At 42.2% G+C, this 26,726-nt stretch overlaps 1 protein-coding gene across 5 annotated transcripts in view; it reads right to left on the bottom strand.

Moving 5' to 3' along the window:
- PHKA1 (phosphorylase kinase regulatory subunit alpha 1) overlaps nt 1-26,726 on the bottom strand; it is a 452,411-nt gene that overhangs the window by 364,311 nt on the left and 61,374 nt on the right. For 4 of the 5 annotated variants that reach the window (XM_069748675.1, XM_069748674.1, XM_069748673.1 and 1 more), the window contains exons 5-9: nt 11,469-11,551; nt 11,311-11,391; nt 11,141-11,239; nt 10,916-11,062; nt 9,644-9,697 (exon numbers count right to left, since the gene is read on the bottom strand). In XM_069748675.1, coding sequence (XP_069604776.1) covers nt 9,644-9,697; nt 10,916-11,062; nt 11,141-11,239; nt 11,311-11,391; nt 11,469-11,551 — 464 coding nt within the window. Of the gene's footprint in view, nt 1-9,643; nt 9,698-10,915; nt 11,063-11,140; nt 11,240-11,310; nt 11,392-11,468; nt 11,552-14,667; nt 14,690-26,726 lie in introns of those variants that run through there. The other variant, XM_069748677.1, reaches the window with a different exon arrangement.

Consider the following 26,726-nt stretch of genomic DNA (forward strand, 5'->3'; position numbering starts at 1 on the left):
CAAAACTCACCTCATGGAAAACTCGCCACACGCAAAACTTGCACACGCGGAAAAATTGCCACATGCACAAAAGTTGCAACACATGCAAAAGTTGCCTCACACAAAACTTTCACATACTCAAAAGGCACCACACATAAAACTCGCCATGCGCAAAACTTGCTGCACACAACTTGCTACACTAACCTGTCACATGCAACTCGACACACAAAAAGTTGCTACACGCATGTTGCCACACAAAACTCATCTCACAAAAGTCGCTACATGCATGTCGCCACACGCAACTCAACACACACAACTTGACAAACGAAACTCGCCCTAAAACACACACAAGTCTGGTATTATCCTTCAAAAATAAAAATCTGATTAATAAGCAGACAAACTACAACAAATGTACCATATAGGAAATACGGCAGCTGTCAGTCACATGACCTGTCTATTATGTGTATGTGTGAGCTAATATATACTGCCAGGGGGAGGGCTTCCTGTTGGCTGGGGATTTATCAGGCTGCCAATTTAGCTTACAAATACTGAGGTAAAAAAACTGAGCAAATAACGTGTGAACGAGGTCTAATACAGGAGGAGATGACACACAGGTATATACTATATACAGGGGAGATGACACACAGATATATACTATATACAGGAGAGATGACACACAGGTATATACTATATAGAGGAGGAGATGACATACAGGTACATATATATACAGGAGGAGATGACATACATGTATATACTATATACAGGAGGAGATGACACAGGTATATACTATATACAGGAGCAGATGACCTACAGGTATATACTATATACAGGAGGAGATGACACAGGTATATGCTATATATAGAAGATGACATGCAGGTATATACTATATACAGGAGGAGATGACACACAGATATATACTATATACAGGGGAGATGACACAGGTATATACAGGAGGAGATGACATACAGGTATATACTATATATAGAAGGAGATGACATTCAGGTATATACTATATATAGGGGAGATGACACAGCAGGTATATACTATATACAGGGGAGATGACATACAGGTATATACTATATACAGGAGATGACATACAGATGTATACTATATATAAGGGAGATGACAAACATGTATACACTGAGGTGATGAGGTGAAAATGAGAGGTGTGAGGTGAAAATGAAAAGGTGTGAGTGCAAAATGAGAGGAGTGAGGAAAAATAGTGGAGTGATCAGAAAATGACAGATGTGAGGTTGAAATGACAAGTGTTAGGGGGGAATGAGAGGAGTGAAGGAGAAAATGAGAGGTGTGAGGGGGAAAATGAAAGATGTGATTGGGAAAATGAGAGGCGTGATGGGAAAATAAGACAAGTGAGGTTCTATAACTAACCACAGATATTTACTATGCCCAGGCAACGCCGGGCTCTTCAGCTAGTAAATAATAAAAATAATAATAGTACAAGATTACACATTGAAGTACACCACCGGTACATTGGACGTAAATTAGAGAGGAGAAAAAATGTGTACCGTAAATAAAATGTAACACGACCATTACACAGTACAGCAGGGGCACATTTATAGGAATAATGCTCCTGTGCTGTCCTGTCTGTATTCGCTCTTCCTTCCCTGCCCAGGAGCTGTGGTATGATCAGACCATGTCCCTGTACGGTCAGACACGGCCATTACACAGTACAGCAGGGGCACATTTATAGGAATAATGCTCCTGTGCTGTCCTGTCTGTATTCTCTCTTCCTCTCCTGCCCAGGAGCTGTGGTATGATCAGACCATGTCCCTGTACGGTCAGACAAGGCCATTACACAGTACAGCAGGGGCACATTAATAGGAATAATGTTCCTGTGCTGTCCTGTCTGTATTCTCTCTTCCTCCCCTGCCCAGGAGCTGTGGTATGATCAGACCATGTCCCTGTACGGTCAGACACGGCCATTACACAGTACAGCAGGGGCACATTTATAGGAATAATGTTTCTGTGCTGTCCTGTCTGTATTCTCTCTTCCTCCCCTGCCCAGGAGCTGTGGTATGATCAGACCATGTCCCTGTACGGTCAGACACGGTCATTACACAGTACAGCAGGGGCACATGTATAGGAATAATGTTCCTGTGCTGTCCTGTCTGTATTCTCTGTTCCTCCCCTGCCCAGGAGCTGTGGTATGATCAGACCATGTCCTGTACGGTCAGACACGGCCATTACACAGTACAGCAGGGGCACATTTATTGGAATAATGTTTCTGTGCTGTCCTGTCTGTATTCTCTCTTCTCTCCTGCCCAGGAGCTGTGGTATGATCAGACCATGTCCCTGTACGGTCAGACACGGCCATTACACAGTACAGCAGGGGCACATTTATAGGAATAATGTTTCTGTGCTGTCCTGTCTGTATTCTCTCTTTTCTCCTGCCCAGGAGCTGTGGTATGATCAGACCATGTCCCTGTACAGTCAGACACGGCCATTACACAGTACAGCAGGGGCACATTTATAGGAATAATGTTCCTGTGCTGTCATGTCTGTATTCTCTCTTCTCTCCGGCCCAGGAGCTGTGGTATGATCAGACCATGTTCCTGTACGGTCAGACACGGCCATTACACAGTACAGCAGGGGCACGTTTATAGGAATAATGCTCCTGTGCTGTCCTGTCTGTATTCTCTGTGTCCTCCCTTCTCCAGGAGATGTGGTATGGTCAGACCATGTCCCTGCACAGTCACACATGACGATTACACAGTACAGCAGGGAAACATTGATAAGATTATCTCAGGAATGGAACATGTTATTTATCACATCCAATTGTGGAAATTACTATTATTATTCCAAGATCTATTGATTAAAATTACATTTTGTTTGTGGAAAATCCCTTAAAAATCAGATAGTCATACCGTAAAAAATAGTTAAGAAATAACATTTACCACATTTCCAATTCTATCACCTTCCTTTTTATAATGTTTCGTTAGTATGTTAGTTGAGTGAAATGTATAGCAGCCATGTTTCGTTCTTCCAACGCAATTGTCAAAATATATATATTTTTTTTTAGGACCCAATTCAATTTTGAAGTGTCTTTTAGGGGTTACATAGTAACATAGTAACATAGTTAGTAAGGCCGAAAAAAGACATTTGTCCATCCAGTTCAGCCTATATTCCATCATAATAAATACCCAGATCTACGTCCTTCTACAGAACCTAATAATTGTATGATACAATATTGTTCTGCTCCAGGAAGACATCCAGGCCTCTCTTGAACCCCTCGACTGAGTTCGCCATCACCACCTCCTCAGGCAAGCAATTCCAGATTCTCACTGCCCTAACAGTAAAGAATCCTCTTCTATGTTGGTGGAAAAACCTTCTCTCCTCCAGACGCAAAGAATGCCCCCTTGTGCCCGTCACCTTCCTTGGTATAAACAGATCCTCAGCGAGATATTTGTATTGTCCCCTTATATACTTATACATGGTTATTAGATCGCCCCTCATTCGTCTTTTTTCTAGACTAAATAATCCTAATTTCGCTAATCTATCTGGGTATTGTAGTTCTCCCATCCCCTTTATTAATTTTGTTGCCCTCCTTTGTACTCTCTCTAGTTCCATTATATCCTTCCTGAGCACCGGTGCCCAAAACTGGACACAGTACTCCATGTGCGGTCTAACTAGGGATTTGTACAGAAGCAGTATAATGCTCTCATCATGTGTATCCAGACCTCTTTTAATGCACCCCATGATCCTGTTTGCCTTGGCAGCTGCTGCCTGGCACTGGCTGCTCCAGGTAAGTTTATCATTAACTAGGATCCCCAAGTCCTTCTCCCTGTCAGATTTACCCAGTGGTTTCCCGTTCAGTGTGTAATGGTGATATTGATTCCCTCTTCCCATGTGTATAACCTTACATTTATCATTGTTAAACCTCATCTGCCACCTTTCAGCCCAAGTTTCCAACTTATCCAGATCCATCTGTAGCAGAATACTATCTTCTCTTGTATTAACTGCTTTACATAGTTTTGTATCATCTGCAAATATCGATATTTTACTGTGTAAACCTTCTACCAGATCATTAATGAATATGTTGAAGAGAACAGGTCCCAATACTGACCCCTGCGGTACCCCACTGGTCACAGCGACCCAGTTAGAGACTATACCATTTATAACCACCCTCTGCTTTCTATCACTAAGCCAGTTACTAACCCATTTACACACATTTTCCCCCAGACCAAGCATTCTCATTTTGTGTACCAACCTCTTGTGCGGCACGGTATCAAACGCTTTGGAAAAATCGAGATATACCACGTCCAATGACTCACCGTGGTCCAGCCTATAGCTTACCTCTTCATAAAAACTGATTAGATTGGTTTGACAGGAGCGATTTCTCATAAACCCATGCTGATATGGAGTTAAACAGTTATTCTCATTGAGATAATCCAGAATAACATCCCTCAGAAACCCTTCAAATATTTTACCAACAATAGAGGTTAGACTTACTGGCCTATAATTTCCAGGTTCACTTTTAGAGCCCTTTTTGAATATTGGCACCACATTTGCTATGCGCCAGTCCTGCGGAACAGACCCTGTCGCTATAGAGTCACTAAAAATAAGAAATAATGGTTTATCTATTACATTACTTAGTTCTCTTAGTACTCGTGGGTGTATGCCATCCGGACCCGGAGATTTATCTATTTTAATCTTATTTAGCCGGTTTCGCACCTCTTCTTGGGTTAGATTGGTGACCCTTAATATAGGGTTTTCATTGTTTCTTGGGATTTCACCTAGCATTTCATTTTCCACCGTGAATACCGTGGAGAAGAAGGTGTTTAATATGTTAGCTTTTTCCTCGTCATCTACAACCATTCTTTCCTCACTATTTTTTAAGGGGCCTACATTTTCAGTTTTTATTCTTTTACTATTGATATAGTTGAAGAACAGTTTGGGATTAGTTTTACTCTCCTTAGCAATGTGCTATATGGGTTATATGTTAGAAAACCTCAAATCAAGGACACATTTAAAGAAAAAAAGGACCCCTCATGATATTCAAAATAACATTCAAAAATTTTTATTTTTCCATAAAAATGTTTCTTCAGCCTCATATATTTAATTTCCTCAAGGGTAACAAGAGAAAATGTCCCCCTTGGTTTGTTGTGCAATTTCTCCAGAGTATGCAGATACCCCATGTGTGGTCAGAAGCTGCCATGCTGCAGCATGGTGGGACTAGGGTGGCAGGAACGCCATTTTGGAAGAATAGATTGCAGATCACCGTTATTTACATAGTCTAACTTTTGTAATATTTTACAGACAACCTAGTGAGGAGGTGATTTACAGTTTTAGAAGATGTTTTCAGTGATATTTATTTTCACATGACTTTTTGATCCCATTTTATACCATTTTTGTGTTGAATTTTTGCCATGTTTATTATTTCTATGTCGCTCCCTATAGAGCGAAACTATGTGAAGGTTTTATAGCTCTGGCCTTCTAGACTGGGAGATATTAAATGTCCACTTTTTTAACTTCTGTTTTTTCTTAAGAAATGTATTTTAATTGGGGAAATGTGTTTTGCAATTATATTCTTCAACTAGCTGAAGAGCCCGGCGTTGCCTGGGCATAGTAAATATCTGTGGTTAGTTATAGCACCCCACTTCTCTCATTTTCCCATCACGCCTCTCATTTTCCCCCTCACTCCTCTCATTCCCCCCTAAAACTTGTCATTTCGTCCTAACATCTGTAATTTTCCGATCACTCCACTATTTTCCCTCACTCCTCTCATTTTGCACTCACACCTTTTCATTTTCACCTCACGCCTCTCATTTTCCCCTCAAAATATACATGTTTGTCATCTCCCTTAAATATAGTATACACCTGTATGTCATCTCCCCTGTAAATAGTATATACCTGCTGTATGTCATCTCTTCCTGTATATTGTATATACCTATGTGTCATCGCCTACTGTATATAGCATATACCTGTATGTCATCTCTTCTGTATATACTATTTACCTGTATGTCATCTCCTCCTATATACAGTATATACCTGTATGTCATCTCCTGTATATAGTATATACCTGTATGTCATCTCCTCCTATATATAGTATATACCTGTATGTCATCTCTTGTATATAGTATATACCTGTATGTCATTTCCCCTGTATATAGTATATACCTGCTGAATGTCATCTCCTCCACTATATACCTATGTCTCATCTCCTCCTGTATATAGTATATACCTGCGTGTCATCTCCTCCTGTATATAATATATACATGCGTGTCATCTCCCCTGTATTTGGTATGTACCTGTAGGTCATCTCCCCTGAATATAGTATATACCAGTGTGCCATCTCCTCCTGTATATAGTATATACCTGTATGTCATCTCCTCCTGTATATAGTATATATGTGTGTCATCTCCTCCTGTATATAGTATATACCTGTATGTCATCTCCCCTGTATATAGTACATACCTGTGTGTCATCTCCCCTGTATATAGTATATACCTGTGTGTCATCTCTCCTGTATATAATATATACTTGTGTGTCATCTCCTCCTGTAAATAGTATGTACCTGTATGTCATTTCCCCTGTATATAGTATATACCTGTGTGTCATCTCCCATGTATATAGTATATATGTGTGTGTCATCTCCTCCTGTATATAGTATATACCTGTATGTCATCTCCTCCTGTATATATATATATATATATATATATATATATATATATATATATATATATATATATATATACCTGTGTGTCATCTCCCCTGTATATAGTATATATGTGTGTGCCATCTCCATCTGTATATAGTATATACCCGTGTGTCATCTCCTCCTGTATATAGTATATATCTGTGTGTCATCTCCTCCTGTACTAGACTGTGTTCACACGTTATTTGGTTAGTATTTTTACCTCAGTATTTGTAAGCTAAATTGGCAGTTTAATCCCCAGCCAACACTAAGCCCTCCCGCTGGCAGTATATATTAGCTCACACATACACATAATAGACAGGTCATGTGACTGACAGCTGCCGTATTTCCTATATGGTACATTTGTTGCTCTTGTAGTTTGTCTGCTTATTATTCAGATTTTTATTTTTGAAGGATAATACCAGACTTGTGTGTGTTTTAGGGCGAGTTTCATGTGTCAAGTTGTGTGTGTCAAGTTGCGTGTGTTGAGTTGCGTGTGGCGACATGCATGGAGAAACTTTTGCGAGATGAGTTTTGTGTGCAGCAAGTTTTGCGCATGGCGAGTTTTGCGCGTGGCGAGTTTTGTGTGTGGTGCGGTTTGAGTATGTGCATGATGGACATGAAATTACTTGTACTAAAAGGTAACTTCAAATCGCAGAAAGACAGGAGAGTCTGGGAATATAAACTGATGACTACCTTTGACACTAACTGCAGGAATGAATGTGTCACACGGATTAATGTCTTTTTACATCAACTAAAGGTACCTTCACACATAACGATATTGTTAACGATATCGTTGCTATTTGTGACGTAGCAACGATATCGTTAATGAAATCGTTATGTGTGACAGCGACCAACGATCAGGCCCCTGCTGGGAGATCGTTGGTCGCTGAATAAAGTCCAGAACTTTATTTCGTCGCTGGACTCCCTGCAGACATCGCTGGATCGGCGTGTGTGACACCGATCCAGCGATGTCTTCACTGGTAACCAGGGTAAACATCGGGTAACTAAGCGCAGGGCCGCGCTTAGTAACCCGATGTTTACCCTGGTTACCATGCTAAAAGTAAAAAAAAACAAACACTAGATACTTACCTAACGCTGTCTGTCCTCCAGCGCTGCGCTCTGCTTCTCTGCTCTCCTCCTGGCTGTGAGCCGGAAAGCAGAGCGGTGACGTCACCGCTCTGCTTTCCGGCTCCCAGCCAGTACAGGAGGAGAGCAGAGAAGCAGAGAAGCAGAGCGCAGCGCTGGAGGACAGACAGCGTTAGGTAAGTATGTAGTGTTTGTTTTTTTTTACTTTTAGGATGGTAACCAGGGTAAACATCGGGTTACTAAGCGCGGCCCTGCGCTTAGTTACCCGATGTTTACCCTGGTTACCGGCATCGTTGGTCGCTGGAGAGCGGTCTGTGTGACAGCTCTCCAGCGACCAAACAGCGACGCTGCAGCGATCCGGATTGTTGTCGGTATCGCTGCAGCGTCGCTTAATGTGAAGGGGCCTTTAGGAACTTGCCCATCAGACCATGTGGGGTCATCACAACAGAGACCCTAATCACAGGACAATAAAACAATCCTTATCTAAGAATCTAAGAATTGGCCCAATATTTATGGACGTAACTGTTTATCACCCATGGTAATTCTGCTTCATGTCACCTGGCTTATCCATGGTTTTTTCCCCTCTTTTTTTTTTTTGTTATACTATGTTGTGCATAAATATGTGATTCTTCAGAATTTGTTTTAGTCTTTGCCTGATGAAGAGACGTATGTAGTCTTGAAAGCTTGCAATTTGTTACCATCTTTTCAGTTAGCCATTAAAAGGTATCAACCACTGAGGACTCTCAATTCTAAATATTTTTGCAAGTTTTGTGTGAGGCAACTTTTGCATGTGTTGCAACTTTTGTGCATGTGGCGAGTTTTCAATGAGGTGAGTTTTGCACGTGTTACGAGTTTTGCGTGAACCTAGTTTTGCATGTGGCGAATTTTGCGCATGGCGAGTTTTGAGCAGCGACTTTAGTGTTTCGACTTTTATGTGGCGAGGTTAGTGCATGTGTGGTGAAATGTGTGCTGAGGGTGGTATGTGTGTTCAAGCACGTGGTCGTGTGTGGCGCATTTTGTGTGTGTGTTCATATCCCCGTGTGTGGTGAGTATCTCATGACGGGGCCCCACCTTAGTAACTGTACGGTATATACTCTTTGGCGCCATCAGTCTCATTCTTTAAGTCCCCCTTGTTCACATCTGGCAGCTGTCAATTTGCCTCCAACACTTTTCCTTTCACTTTTTCCCCATTATGTAGATAGGGGCAAAATTGTTTGGTGAATTGGAATGCGCGGGGTTAAAATGTCGCCTCACAACATAGCCTATGACGCTCTTGGGGTCCAGACGTGTGACTGTGCAAAATTTTGTGGCTCTAGCTGTGATGGTGCAGATGCCACTCCCGGACATACACACATACACACACACACACATACACACACACATTCAGCTTTATATATTAGATATTTTATTATTTTTGTACCTAGCACCCCTATGGGACATCCAGTTTTAGTTATGTGATGAGTGGTCTAATACTTATGCCCAGCCATCACTGTTTCACCGACACATAACCTGCAGGACCTAAAGGACCATATTGCCGGTAGAATTGGAGGCAATTCTTTCATAGGTGCCATGATATCAGTGATGTCATCACAAACACATTGATCGGTGCCAGAGGAGTGGGAGAGAGCCCTACCCCGCCACACTGGATGCAGTGATCTCTACTGATGGTGCTGACACCAGCCCCCGCTGTTACTGCAGAAGCTCCTCTGTCAGTTGAGCCAGGTTCGCGATGGTGATAAAGCAGGCACAGGAGCTGTGAGGCAATTCACAAGAACCCCCACCCCCTCGCAGTCATAACACATGTACATCATATTTCCAGAAGGGGCTATGGATTATATAGAGATTGTTATAGTCACAACTATTGCCAGCTCATGAGATTGTTCATTTTTGGCATATCAAACAATATGTATGCATTGATACCTCTTTTGGTGTCCGGTAACCATCCCGTAAGAACCGGCAGCAACCATACCGCCCCTATATGAATGTGGAGAAAAATAAAATTATGACAGAAGAATACAGTAGGAGATGATACTGCCGGAAAGGGTAAGGCTTCACATCTCCATTGTGGCCTCTTACTGACAAAATTGTTGTGGCCATCACTCTAGTAAACGAATCCGAGTGAAATCTGGCATGAGAGTCTGGCCATAATACTTAAAAAGGCAATGTGTTGGCACGCCGGACGTCAGCGCAGAAAAATGAAGTCCGACTATAATCACTATATAAAATCGCTATTCACACACAGAAAATGACAAACTGAAAATGTTTGCAAAACAGCCCAGAAAACCCAGACTAAAGGCAGAAAATGAAATTGTGTCTTGGGCAGCTCAGATATGCAGTCTGCTCCCTTCCTTGTTCTAGGGGCAGCTCTCCTCATGAGTGGCAGTTCTGGGGACTCGCAGGGCTGTAGTATTAGTAGCACTATAAGGCTCAGCACAAGTTCTGCTGTAATACATTCACTGAGTTGTTCTGAAGTCCTCACTGTTATCACATCATTTACACAAGGACATAACAGGGCCCAAGGGTCAGAAAAGTGAGAGCCGTGATTAGGAGAACTGCTCTGGGAGAAGCCGATGGTGGGGGCTGCAGAAAGGCGACTGGTATGTTAGGAGTTAACTTCTCTCCCTGAATTTATCCACTGTGCACTCTTGGCCAGGCACAAGTGGCCGAGCTCCATGGAATTCAGCTGTACGCTAGGAAAGATAAAAGCTTCCCTTGTGAAAGAGTAACAGCAGATACAAAAATGCAAACTTGCTTGTTTCCATGGTGTCTAATTAACGCAATTTAATACCTTGAGAAATCCCCTTATAAACTTATTTGTATGCCCTTATGATTGTTCAATCCAATTACAGTAACTAAAAAGGGACATTTTCAATTTGGAGGTAATATGGTTTGTTCCTCAGTAAATTACTTTTGTGTTATAACAGGAGTATAACAGGAGATTGGCGTTTCTTTCCTGCCACTTCCAGAGATTTGCAGTCTGCACAATGAGTGGATTCAGATGCAGATTAGCCATTATATTCATCCCAGGCAATGCAATGGTGAAGGACCACAGCTACAGTGTGCAACAACAGGCAAAAAGTCTGCAACATGTGAACGTGGTCATAAACAAGCCCCATTAAATCAGTACGAAGAATGAACATAGGGCAGATAGCGATGGCGGGATGTAGAGAAAGCGGACGATACTGAGGACACCTGTAACTTGTCGATGATTTCCTGCTTGGTAATCTCTACCAAATGATGATCTTCCACTGCAAAGGCTGGAAAAGAAATGACAGACAGGACCCCAGCATCGATCTCCTTGGACGTGGAGGCTCTTGGAAGCATTGACTGCAGAATGGACTAATAGGAAGGAGAGGAAGAATCCGTCACCGACCATCACTCAACTATCAGGACAAGGGTTAAGAGCAATGCAAGTACCTGACAATGCTGGATTTCATCGGACAACACGTGGATCACTGACTGAGGACCACCTTTAGCACCAAACAAATTCAGTTCATCCAGTGTCTCGAGAGCTGCCTGGAAAATATAACACAAAAGGTAAGAACGTGATATTGAGGAACCAAAAGAAGAGAAGAGAAGACTCTCACCTTGGCCATTCCCACAGAGCTGGCGTTTAGTTCAGCAATGCCCTGGTTCGTTTTATCACCGCGTTCCCACATCCCAAAATCCTAGAGAAGGACATACTCCATGACTTGGTATTCTACGCACCCCACCCACTAGTGTGAACAGTGTGCTCCTAACTTACAGCGGTCTTATATGCGGCTTCTATGTAAAACACCAGATTCTGGATAAAGGTCACTTCATCCAAAGTGTAGATGATATGGAGACCTGCAAGGAGGAATGGTAAGGAGATGGTGAGAAGCCACAGGGGCTGGAATATTCTTACCTGGGTAGACGTATATGCAATATTAAACAACAGGGACCTCCAGTGGGTATAAGCCCAAATGGGGAGGCCACAGCCGAGTCACAAGCGGCAATGATTCCTGGCACGCTCACGACATCTGTGCAACCCAAATGAAAAAACAACAAAGAAAACCATGCTTAATATATGAGAAGTCAGATATATACCGCAGGTATAGTGATGGGTCATTAATACATCATATATAATATATAATGTACCAGACGTCATCATCTGTGCCAGGAACAGCAGATATAGTGATGGGTCATTAATATGATACCATATAAAATATACCAGAGGTCATCATCTGTGCCAGGAGCAGCAGATATAGTGATGGGTCATTAATATGATACCATATAAAATATACCAGAGGTCATCATCTGTGCCAGGAGCAGCAGATATAGTGATAGGTCATTAATATGATACCATATAAAATATACCAGAGGTCATCATCTGTGCCAGGAACAGCAGATATAGTGATGGGTCATTAATATGATACCATATAAAATATACCAGAGGTCATCATCTGTGCCAGGAGCAGCAGATATAGTGATGGGTCATTAATATGATACCATATAAAATATACCAGAGGTCATCATCTGTGCCAGGAACAGCAGATATAGTGATGGGTCATTAATATGATACCATATAAAATATACCAGAGGTCATCATCTGTGCCAGGAGCAGCAGATATAGTGATGGGTCACTAAAATACCATATATAATAAACCAGAGGTCTTCATCTGTGCCAGGAGCAGCAGATATAGTGATGGCACAGTAATATACCGTATATAATAAACCAGAGGTGGTCATCTGTGCCAGGAACAGCAGATATAGTGATGGGACAGTAAAATACCATATATAATATACCAGACGTCATCATCTGTGCCAGGAACAGCAGATATAGTGATGTGTCATTAATATGATACAATATAAAATATACCAGACGTCATCATCTGTGCCAGGAGCAGCAGATATAGTGATGGGACAGTAAAATATCATATATAATATACCAGAAGTCATCTCCTGTGCCAGGAGCAGCAGATATAGTGATGGGACACTAAAATACCATATATAATATACCAGACGTCATCATCTGTGCCAGGAGCAGCAGATATAGTGATGGGACAGTAATATACCATATATAATATAAAATATACCAGACATCATCATTTGTGCCAGGAACAGCAGATATAGTGATGGGTCAATAATAAACCATATATAATATATAATATACCAGACATCATCATCTGTGCCAGGAACAGCAGATATAGTGATGGGACTGCAATATACCATATATAATATACCAGAGATCGTCATCTGTGTCAGGAGCAGCAGATATAGTGATGGGACAGTAATATACCATATATCATATACCAGACGTCATCATCTGTGCCAGAAACAGCAGATATAATGATGGGACTGCAATATACCATATATACGGTAATATACCAGACATCTGTGCCAGGAGCAGCAGATATAGTGATGGGACAGTAATATACCATATATAATATACCAGAGGTCGTCATTTGTGTCAGGAGCAGCAGATATAGTGATGGGTCAATAATATATCATGTATAATATATAATATACCAGACATCATCTGTGCCGGGAACAGCAGATATAGTGATGGGTTGTTAATATACCATATATAATGTACCAGACATCATCATCTGTGCCAGGGGCAGCAGATATAGTGATGGCACAGTAATATACCATATATAATATACCAGACGTCATCATCTGTGCCAGGAGCAGCAGATAGTGATGGCACAGTAATATACCATATATAATATATAATATACCAGAGGTCATCACCTGTGCCAGGAGCAGCAGATATAGTGATGGGTCAATAATATATCATGTATAATATATAATATACCAGACGTCATCATCTGTGCCTAGAGCAGCAGATATAGTGATGGGACACTAAAATACCATATATAATAAACCAGAGGTTGTCATCTGTTTCAGGGGCAGCAGATATAGTGATCGGACAGCAATATACCATATATAATATACCAGAAATCATCATCTGTGCCAGGAGCAGCAGATATAATGATGGGTCAATAATACACCATATATAATAAACCAGACGTCATCATCTGTGCCAGGAGCAGCAGATACAGTGATGCGACAGCAATATACTATATATAATATACCAGAGGTCATCATCTGTGCCAGGAGCAGCAGATATAGTGATGGGACACTAAAATACCATATATAATATACCAGACATCATCTGTGCCAGGAGCAGCAAATATAGTGATGGGACACTAAAATACCATATATAATAAACCATAGGTCGTCATCTGTGCCAGGAGCAGCAGATATAGTGATGGCACAGTAATATACCATATATAACATACCAGACGTCAATAATATGGGTCAATTATATATCATGTATAATATATAATATACCAGATGTCATCATCTGTGCCAGGAGCAGCAGATATAGTGATGCGACAGAAATATACCATATATAATATACCAGATGTCATCATCTGTGCCAGGAGCAGCAAATATAGTGATGGGACAGTAATATACCATATATAATATACCAGACGTCATCATCTGTGCCAGGAGCAGCAAATATAGTGATGGGACAGTAATATACCATATATAACTTACCAGACGTCATCATCTGTGCCAGGAGCAGCAGATATAGTGATGGGTCAGTAATATACCATATACCATATACCAGACGTCATCATCTGTGTCAGGAGCAGCAGATATAAAGATGGGACAGTAATATACCATATATAATATATACCAGAGGTCATCTGTGCCAGGAGCAGCAGATATAGTAATGGGTTATTAATATACCATATATATTATACCAGACATCATCTGTGTCAGGAGCAGCAGATATAGTGATGGGACACTAAAATACCATATATAATATACCAGAGGTCATCATCTGTGGCAGGAGCAGCAGATATAGTGATGGGACACTAAAATACCATATATAATATAGCAGAGGTCGTCATCGGTGTCAGGAGCAGCAGATATAGTGATGGGACACTAAAATACCATATATAATATACCAGAGGTCGTCATCTGTTTCAGGAGCAGCAGATATAGTGATGGGACACTAAAATACCATATATAATATACCAGACGTCATCATCTGTGCCAGGAGCAGCAGATATAGTGATGGGACAGTAATATACCATATATAATATACCAGATGTCATCATCTGTGCCAGGAGCGGCAGATATAGTGATGGGTCAATAATATATCATGTATAATATATAATATACCAGACGTCATCATCTGTGCCAGGAGCAGCAGATATAGTGATGGGACAGTAATATACCATATATAATATACCAGATGTCATCATCTGTGCCAGGAGCAGCAGATATAGTACGAAGGAGGGCAAAAAAATTAATAAAGGGGATGGGAGAACTACAATACCCAGATAGATTAGCGAAATTAGGATTATTTAGTCTAGAAAAAAGATGACTGAGGGGCGATCTAATAACCATGTATCTATAATATAACGCTGGGAGCGTCACTCTGTCCGAAGCCTTTATAGACTGCGCCGGCGCAGTCTGGGCCTCACAGAGTGACGCTCCCGGGAGATTGCGGTATGTGTTCACACTGAACGCACACCGCGATCTCCAACAGAGAAGCAGGGACCGCCAGGAGGGTGAGTATCGGCCATATTCACCTGTCCTCCGTTCCACCGCTGAGCGCCGCCATCTTCCCGGTCTTCGGCCTGTGACCTTCAGTTCAGAGGGCGCGATGACGCGCTTAATGCGCGCCGGCGCCGCCCTCTGACTGAACAGTCACAGCCAGGAGACCGGGAAGAAGGCGGCGCGCAGCGCTGGAACGGGACAGACAGGTGAGTATAGTAAGTGCTGGGGGGCCTAAGCTGGCGGCGATACCGGCACCTGACCCCCACAGCGCGCCGGTGTCCCCGCCTGCTCAGGCCCCCGGATGGGTGCAGCACATGACAGGATGGGGACGCAGGATGGGGACGCAGGATGGGTGCAGCACATACCAGGATGGGGACGCAGGATAGGTGCAGCACATGACAGGATGGGGACGCAGGATGGGGACGCAGGATGGGCGCAGCACATACCAGGATGGGGACGCAGGATGGGTGCAGCACATACCAAGATGGGGACGCAGGATGGGTGCAGCACATGACAGGATGGGGACGCAGGATGGGTGCAGCACATGACAGGATGGGGGCGCAGGATGGGTGCAGCACATGACAGGATGGGGGCGCAGGATGGGTGCAGCACATGACAGGATGGGGACGCAGGATGGGTGCAGAACATGACAGGATGGGGACGCAGGATGGGTGCAGCACATGACAGGATGGGGACGCAGGATGGGGACGCAGGATGGGTGCAGCACATACCAGGATGGGGACGCAGGAGGGGAGCAGCACATACCAGGATGGGGACGCAGGATGGGGACGCAGGATGGGTGCAGCACATGACAGGATGGGGACGCAGGATGGGTGCAGCACATGACAGGATGGGGACGCAGGATGGGTGCAGCACATGACAGGATGGGGACGCAGGATGGGTGCAGCACATACCAGGATGGGGACGCAGGATGGGTGCAGCACATGACAGGATGGGGGCGCAGGATGGGTGCAGCACATGACAGGATGGAGACCATATACCAATATAAATGCTCGCCACCCGGGCGTAGAACGGGTTCAACAGCTAGTAAGTATATAAGGGGACAATACAAATATCTCGCTGAGGATCTGTTTATACCAAGGAAGGTGACGGGCACATGGGGGCATTCTTTGCGTCTGGAGGATAGAAGGTTTTTCCACCAACATAGAAGAGGATTCTTTACTGTTAGGGCAGTGAGAATCTGGAATTGCTTGCCTGAGGAGGTGGTGATGGCGAACTCAGTCGAGGGGTTCAAGAGAGGCCTGGATGTCTTCCTGGAGCAGAACAATATTGTATCATACAATTATTAGGTTCTGTAGAAGGACGTAGATCTGGGGATTTATTATGATGGAATATAGGCTGAACTGGATGGACAAATGTCTTTTTTCGGCCTTACTAACTATGTTACTATGTTAGTGATGGGACAGTAATATACCATATATAATATACCAGATGTCATCATCTGTGCCAGGAGCAGCAGATATAGTGATGGGTCAATAATATATCATGTATAATATATAATATACCAGACTTCATCATCTGTGCCAGGAACAGCAGATATAGTGATGGGACAGTAAAATACCATATATAATATACCAGAGGTCGTCATCTGTGCCAGGAGCAGCAGATATAGTGATGGGTCAATAATATATCATGAATAACATATAATATATCAGACGTCATCATCTGTGCCAGGAGCAGCAGATATAGTGATGGGTCATTAATATACCATATATAATATACCAGACATCACCATCTGTGCCAGGAATTGCAGATATAGTGGTGGGTTATTAATATACCATATGTAATATATAATATACCAGACGTCATCACCTGTGCTAGGAGCAGATGTAGTGATGGGTCATAAATTTACCATATATAATATACAAGACATCACCATCTGTGCCAGGAATTGCAGATATAGTGGTGGGTTATTAATATACCATATACAATATATGATGTACCAGACGTCGTCATCTGTGCCAGGAACAGCAGATATAGTGATGGGTCATTAATATGCCATATATAATATACCAGACGTCATCATCTGTGCCAAGAGCAGCAGATATAGTGAAGGGTCATTAATACATTATATATAATAAACCAGATGTCATCATCTGTGCCAGGAGCAGCAGATATAGTGATGGGACAGTAATATACCATACATAATATACCAGACGTCATCATCAGTGCCAGGAACAGCAGATATAGTGATGAGACAGTAATAAACCATATATAATATACCAGACGTCATCACCTGTGCCAGGAGCAGCAGATATAGTGATGGTACAGTAATATACAATATATAATATATAATATACCAGAGGTTGTCATCTGTGCCAGGAGCAGCAGATATAGTGTGGGTCAATAATATACCATATATAATATACCAGACATGACCATCTGTGCCAAGAACAGCAGATATAGTGATGGGTCATTAATATACCATATATAATATATAATATACCAGACGTTGTCATCTGTGCCAGGAGCAGCATATATAGTGATGGGTCATTAATATGATACCAGATATAATATAGAATATACCAGACACGATCATCTGTGCCAGGAGCAGCAGATATAATGATGGGGCAGTAATATACCATATATAATATACCAGACGTCGTCACCTGTTCTAGAAGCAGCAGATATAGTGAAGGGTCATTAATATATCATATATAACAAACCAGATGTCATCATCTGTGCCAGGAGCAGCAAATATAGTGATGGTGAAGCAAGAAGACCATGGAGAAATCACCAACCACACAACTGAAGAACCGATATCAAATCTTTGTAGAGGATGAAGATGGCACACCTAAGGATGAAGCAATACCAGCAAGCAAAAAAGAAAAGAGCACACAGCAACAAGTGACAGCAAAAAGTACAGCCAAGAAGCAACGAAGAGTGGTGGTGGTGGGAGACTCACTACTGAGAGGCACAGAAGCAGCCATCTGCAGACCGGACATAACTGCAAGAGAAGTATGCTGCCTTCCAGGTGCGATGATCAAGGATGTGACCGATAGGATACCAAAGCTCTTCAGCTCCAAGGACGTCCACCCATTTCTTCTGATACATGTTGGCACCAATGACACGGCAAGGAATGACCTACCGACAATCTGCAAGGACTTTGAAGAGTTGGGGAAGAAAGTAAAGGAACTGGATGCACAGGTAGTTTTTTCTTCTATCCTTCCAGTAGACGGGCATGGCACCAGGAGATGGAACAGGATCCTTGATGCAAACAACTGGCTAAGACGATGGTGCAGACAACAAGGATTCGGATTCCTGGACCACGGTGTGAATTACTGGTATGATGGACTCCTCGCCAGAGACGGACTACACCTCAACAAACCTGGGAAACACACATTCGCCAGAAGACTCGCTACACTCATCAGGAGGGCGTTAAACTAGAAGAAGAGGGGACGGGAAGAAAAACATTAGACTCGAACAAAGACGACCCAGGAAAACATACTCTGAAGGGAGGTAAGAACATTTCTAAAACAATCCACAGTGAGGAGATTGGAACAAAACAAAATCCTCTAAACTGCATGCTCGCAAACGCCAGAGGCCTGACAAACAAGATGGAAGAACTAGAAGCAGAAATATCTACAGGTAACTTTGACATAGTGGGAATAACCGAGACATGGTTAGATGAAAGCTATGACTGGGCAGTCAACTTACAGGGTTACAGTCTGTTTAGAAAGGATCGTAAAAATCGGAGAGGAGGAGGGGTTTGTCTCTATGTAAAGTCTTGTCTAAAGTCCACTTTAAGGGAGGATATTAGCGAAGGAAATGAGGATGTCGAGTCCATATGGGTTGAAATTCATGGAGGGAAAAATGGTAACAAAATTCTCATTGGGGTCTGTTACAAACCCCCAAATATAACAGAAAGCATGGAAAGTCTACTTCTAAAGCAGATAGATGAAGCTGCAACCCATAATGAGGTCCTGGTTATGGGGGACTTTAACTACCCGGATATTAACTGGGAAACAGAAACCTGTGAAACCCATAAAGGCAACAGGTTTCTGCTAATAACCAAGAAAAATTATCTTTCACAATTGGTGCAGAATCCAACCAGAGGAGCAGCACTTTTAGACCTAATACTATCTAATAGACCTGACAGAATAACAAATCTGCAGGTGGTCGGGCATTTAGGAAATAGCGACCACAATATTGTGCAGTTTCACCTGTCTTTCACTAGGGGGACTTGTCAGGGAGTCACAAAAACTTTGAACTTTAGGAAGGCAAAGTTTGAACAGCTTAGAGATGCCCTTAATCTGGTAGACTGGGACAATATCCTCAGAAATAAGAATACAGATAATAAATGGGAAATGTTTAAGAACATCCTAAATAGGCAGTGTAAGCGGTTTATACCTTGTGGGACTAAAAGGACTAGAAATAGGAAAAACCCAATGTGGCTAAACAAAGAAGTAAGACAGGCAATTAACAGTAAAAAGAAAGCATTTGCACTACTAAAGCAGGATGGCACCATTGAAGCTCTAAAAAACTATAGGGAGAAAAATACTTTATCTAAAAAACTAATTAAAGCTGCCAAAAAGGAAACAGAGAAGCACATTGCTAAGGAGAGTAAAACTAATCCCAAACTGTTCTTCAACTATATCAATAGTAAAAGAATAAAAACTGAAAATGTAGGCCCCTTAAAAAATAGTGAGGAAAGAATGGTTGTAGATGACGAGGAAAAAGCTAACATATTAAACACCTTCTTCTCCACGGTATTCACGGTGGAAAATGAAATGCTAGGTGAAATCCCAAGAAACAATGAAAACCCTATATTAAGGGTCACCAATCTAACCCAAGAAGAGGTGCGAAACCGGCTAAATAAGATTAAAATAGATAAATCTCCGGGTCCGGATGGCATACACCCACGAGTACTAAGAGAACTAAGTAATGTAATAGATAAACCATTATTTCTTATTTTTAGTGACTCTATAGCGACAGGGTCTGTTCCGCAGGACTGGCGCATAGCAAATGTGGTGCCAATATTCAAAAAGGGCTCTAAAAGTGAACCTGGAAATTATAGGCCAGTAAGTCTAACCTCTATTGTTGGTAAAATATTTGAAGGGTTTCTGAGGGATGTTATTCTGGATTATCTCAATGAGAATAACTGTTTAACTCCATATCAGCATGGGTTTATGAGAAATCGCTCCTGTCAAACCAATCTAATCAGTTTTTATGAAGAGGTAAGCTATAGGCTGGACCACGGTGAGTCATTGGACGTGGTATATCTCGATTTTTCCAAAGCGTTTGATACCGTGCCGCACAAGAGGTTGGTACACAAAATGAGAATGCTTGGTCTGGGGGAACATGTGTGTAAATGGGTTAGTAACTGGCTTAGTGATAGAAAGCAGAGGGTGGTTATAAATGGTATAGTCTCTAACTGGGTCGCTGTGACCAGTGGGGTACCGCAGGGGTCAGTATTGGGACCTGTTCTCTTCAACATATTCATTAATGATCTGGTAAAAGGTTTACACAGTAAAATATCGATATTTGCAGATGATACAAAACTATGTAAAGCAGTTAATACAAGAGAAGATAGTATTCTGCTACAGATGGATCTGGATAAGTTGGAAACTTGGGCTGAAAAGTGGCAGATGAGGTTTAACAATGATAAATGTAAGGTTATACACATGGGAAGAGGGAATCAATATCACCATTACACACTGAACGGGAAACCACTGGGTAAATCTGACAGGGAGAAGGACTTGGGGATCCTAGTTAATGATAAACTTACCTGGAGCAGCCAGTGCCAGGCAGCAGCTGCCAAGGCAAACAGGATCATGGGGTGCATTAAAAGAGGTCTGGATACACATGATGAGAGCATTATACTGCCTCTGTACAAATCCCTAGTTAGACCGCACATGGAGTACTGTGTCCAGTTTTGGGCACCGGTGCTCAGGAAGGATATAATGGAACTAGAGAGAGTACAAAGGAGGGCAACAAAATTAATAAAGGGGATGGGAGAACTACAATACCCAGATAGATTAACGAAATTAGGATTATTTAGTCTAGAAAAAAGACGACTGAGGGGCGATCTAATAACCATGTATAAGTATATAAGGGGACAATACAAATATCTCGCTGAGGATCTGTTTATACCAAGGAAGGTGACGGGCACAAGGGGGCATTCTTTGCGTCTGGAGGAGAGAAGGTTTTTCCACCAACATAGAAGAGGATTCTTTACTGTTAGGGCAGTGAGAATCTGGAATTGCTTGCCTGAGGAGGTGGTGATGGCGAACTCAGTCGAGGGGTTCAAGAGAGGCCTGGATGTCTTCCTGGAGCAGAACAATATTGTATCATACAATTATTAGGTTCTGTAGAAGGACGTAGATCTGGGTATTTATTATGATGGAATATAGGCTGAACTGGATGGACAAATGTCTTTTTTCAGCCTTACTAACTATGTTACTATGTTACTATGTTACTATGGGACAGTAATATACCATATATAATATACCAGACGTCATCATCTGTGCCAGGAGCAGCAGATATAGTAATGGGTCATTAATATACCATATATAATATACCAGACATCATCATTTGTGCCAGGAGCAGCAGATATAGTGATGGGACAGCAATATACCATACATAATATACCAGACATCATCACCTGTGCCAGGAGCAGCAGATATAGTGATGGGACAGTAATATACCATATATAATATATAATATACCAGACGTTGTCATCTGTGCCAGGAGCAGCATATATAGTGATGGGTCATTAATATGATACCAGATATAATATAGAATATACCAGACACAATCATCTGTGCCAGGAGCAGCAGATATAATGATGGGGCAGTAATATACCATATATAATATACCAGACGTCGTCACCTGTTCTAGAAGCAGCAGATATAGTGAAGGGTCATTAATATATCATATATAACAAACCAGATGTCATCATCTGTGCCAGGAGCAGCAAATATAGTGATGGGACAGTAATATACCATATATAATATACCAGACGTCATCATCTGTGCCAGGAGCAGCAGATATAGCGATGGGTCATTAATATACCATATATAATATACCAGACGTCATCATTTGTGCCAGGAGCAGCAGATATAGTGATGGGACAGCAATATACCATACATAATATACCAGATGTCATCATCCGTGCCAGGAGCAGCAGATATAGTGATGTGACCGCAATATACCATATATAATGTGTGTGTGTGTGTGTGTGTGTGTGTGTGTGTGTGTGTGTGTGTGTGTGTGTGTGTGTGTGTGTGTGTGTGTGTGTGTGTGTGTGTCTGTCCGGGATTGGAAGCGTCTGCACCGCCACAGCCACAAAATGTTGCACAGTCAGACGTCTGTACCCCGACAGCGTCATAGGCTATGTTGTGAGGCGAAATTTAAATCCCCCACGTTCCAATTCACCAACCAATTTTGCCCCTATCTACAGTACATAATGGGGAAAAAGTGAAAGGAAAAGTGTTGGAGGCAAATTGACAGCTGCCAGATGTGAACAAGGGGGACTTAAAGAATGAGACTGATGGCACCAAAGAGTATATACCGTATAGATGCTAAGGTGGGGCCCCGACATGGGATACTCACCACACATGGGGATATGAACACACACACACACACACAAAATGCGCCACACACGACCACGTGCTTGAACACATATACCACCCTCAGCACACATTTCACTACACATACACTAACCTCGCCACATAAAAGTTGAAACACAAAAGTCGACGCTCAAAACTCGCCACGTGCAAAACTCGCCACGTGCAAAACTCACCTCATGGAAAACTCGCCACACGCAAAACTTGCACACGCGGAAAAATTGCCACCTGCACAAAAGTTGCAACAAATGCAAAAGTTGGCTCACAAAAAACTTGCACATACTCAAAACGCACCACACATAAAACTCGCCACGCGCAGAACTCGCCATGCGCAAAACTTGCTGCACAAACTTGCTACACTAACCTGTCACATGCAACTAGACACACAAAAAGTTGCTACACGCATGTTGCCACACAAAACTCATCTGACAAAAGTCGATACATGCATGTCGCCACACGCAACTCAACACACACAACTTGACACATGAAACTCGCCCTAAAACACACACAAGTCTGGTATTATCCTTCAAAAATAAAAATCTGAATAATAAGCAGACAAACTACAAGAGCAACAACTGTACCATATAGGAAATACAGCAGCTGTCAGTCACATGACCTGTCTATTATGTGTATGTGTGAGCTAATATATACTACCGGGGGAGGGCTTCCTGTTGGCTGGGGATTTATCAGGCTGCCAATTTAGCTTACAAATACTGAGGTAAAAATACTGACCAAATAACGTGTGAACGAGGTCTAATACAGGAGGAGATGACATACAGATATATACTATATACAGGGGAGATGACACACAGGTATATATATATATATACAGGGGGAGATGACACACACATATATACTATATACAGGGGAGATGACACACAGGTATATACTACTAGATTGTGGCCCAATTCTAACGCATCGGGTATTCTAGAATATGCATGTCCCCGTAGTATATGGACAATGATGATTCCAGAATTCGCGGCAGACTGTGCCCGTCGCTGATTGGTCGAGGCAAGCTTTATGACATCATCGTCGCCATGGCAACCATTATGACATCTACGTCGATACTGTGCCCGTTGCTGATTGGTCGAGGCCGCGGGATGTCTACGTCCTTTATGACATCATCGTCGCCATGGCAACCATTATGACATCTACGTCGATACTGTGCCCGTTGCTGATTGGTCGAGGCCTGGCGGGATTTCCAGGATAGACAGACAGACAGAGACAGACAGACAGAAAGACAGACAGACGGAAAAACCCTTAGACAATTATATATATAGACATACAGGAGGAGATGACACAGGCATCTATCTATATATATAATTGCCTAAGGGTTTTTCCGTCTGTCTGTCTGTCTGTCTGTCTTGGAAATCCCGGCTCTCTGATTGGTCGAGGCCGCCAGGCCTCGACCAATCAGCAACGGGCACAGCGACGATGATGTCATAAAGGACGTAGACATCCTGCGTCTCTGATTGGTCGAGGCAGCCAGGCCTCGACCAATCAGCATCGGGCACAGCGACGAAGATGTCATAAAGGACGTAGAAATCCCACGTTTCTGATTTAGCGACGGGCACAGTATCGACGTAGATGTCATAATGGTTGCCATGGCGACGATGATGTCATAAAGGTTGCCTCGACCAATCAGCGACGGGCACAGTCTGCCGCGAATTCTGGAATCATCATTGTCCATATACTACGGGGACATGCATATTCTAGAATACCCGATGCGTTAGAATCGGGCCACAATCTAGTATACTATATACAGGAGGAGATGACATACAGATATATACTACAGTCATGGCCAAAAGTATTAACACTCCTGCAATTCTGTCAGATAATACTCAGTTTCTTCCTGAAAATGATTGCAATCACAAATTCTTTGGTATTATTATCTTCATTTAATTTGTCTTAAATGAAAAAACACAAAAAGAATTGTCCTAAAGCCAAATTGGATGTAATTCCATACCAAACATAAAAAAGAGGGTGGACAAAAGTATTAGCACCATTCGAAAAATCATGTGATGCTTCTCGAATTTGTGTAATTAACAGCACTTGTAACTTACCTGTGGCACCTAACAAGTGTTGGCAATAACTAAATCACACTTGCAGCCAGTTGACATGGATTAAAGTTGACTCAACCTCTGTCCTGTGTCCTTGTGTACCACATTGAGCATGGAGAAAAGAAAGAAGACCAAAGAACTGTCTGAGGACTTGGGAAACCAAATTGTGAGGAAGCATGAGCAATCTCAAGGCTACAAGTCCATCTCCAAAGACCTGAATGTTCCTGTGTCTACCGTGCGCAGTGTCATCAAGAACTTTAAAGCCCATGGCACTGTGGCTAACCTCCCTAGATGTGGATGGAAAAGAAAAATTGACAAGAGATTTCAGCGCAAGATTGTGCGGATGTTGGATAAAGAACCTAGACTAACATCCAAACAAGTTCAAGCTGCCCTGTCCCTACAGTCAAACATGGCGGAGGTTCCCTGATGTTTTGGGGTTGCTTTGCTGCCTCTAGCACTGGACTGCTTGACCGTGTAAATGGCATTATGAAGTCTGAAGACTACCAACAAATTTTGCAGCATAATGTAGGGCCCAGTGTGAGAAAGCTGGGTCTCCCTCATAGGTCATGGGTCTTCCAGCAGGACAATGACCCAAAACACACTTCAAAAAGCACTAGAAAATGGTTTGAGAGAAAGCACTGGAGACTTCTAAGGTGGCCAGCAATGAGTCCAGACCTGAATCCCATAGAACACCTGTGGACAGATCTAAAAATGGCAGTTTGGAGAAGGCACCCTTCAAATATCAGGGACCTGGAGCAGTTTGCCAAAGAAGAATGGTCTAAAATTCCAGCAGAGCATTGTAAGAAACTCATTGATGGTTACCGGAAGCGGTTGGTCGCAGTTATTTTGGCTAAAGGTTGTGCAACCAAGTATTAGGCTGAGGGTGCCAATACTTTTGTCTGGCCCATTTTTGGAGTTTTGTGTGAAATGATCAATGTTTTGCTTTTTGCTTCATTCTCTTTTGTGTTTTTTCATTTAAGACAAATTAAATGAAGATAATAATACCAAAGAATTTGTGTTTGAAATCATTTTCGGGAAGAAACTGAGTATTATCTGACAGAATTGCAAGGGTGTTAATACTTTTGGCCATGACTGTATATACGGGGAGATGACACAGGTATATATTATATACAGGGGAGATGACACAGGTATATATTATATACAGGGGAGATGACACGCAGGTATATACTATATACAGGAGGAGATGACACACAGATATATACTATATACAGAGGAGATGACAGGTATATACTATATACAGGGGAGATTACATACAGGAACATACTATATACAGGAGATGACATACAGGTATACACTATATACAGGAGATGACACAGCTATATACTATATGCAGGAGGAGATGGCACACAGATATATACTATATACAGGAGAGATGACACAGGTATATACTACTGTGTATAAAGGGGAGATGGCATACAGTTATATACTATATATAGGAGGAGATGACATACAGGAACATACTATATACAGGGGAGATGAAACACAGATTTATACTATATACAGGGGAGAGGACATACAGGTATATACTATATACAGGGGAGATGACACAGGTATATACTATATACAGGGGAGATGACACACAGATATATACCATACACAGGGGAGATGACAGTTATATACTATGTACTGGGGAGATGACAGGTATATACTATATACAGGGGAGCTGACACAGGTATATACTATATACAGGAGGAGATGACTTACAGGTATATACAATATACAGGAGATAACATACAGGTATATACAATATACAGGTGAGATGACACTGGTATATACTATATACAGGAGATG

Source organism: Ranitomeya imitator, chromosome 2 (genome assembly GCF_032444005.1).
Source record: "Ranitomeya imitator isolate aRanImi1 chromosome 2, aRanImi1.pri, whole genome shotgun sequence".
NCBI lineage: Eukaryota > Metazoa > Chordata > Amphibia > Anura > Dendrobatidae > Ranitomeya > Ranitomeya imitator.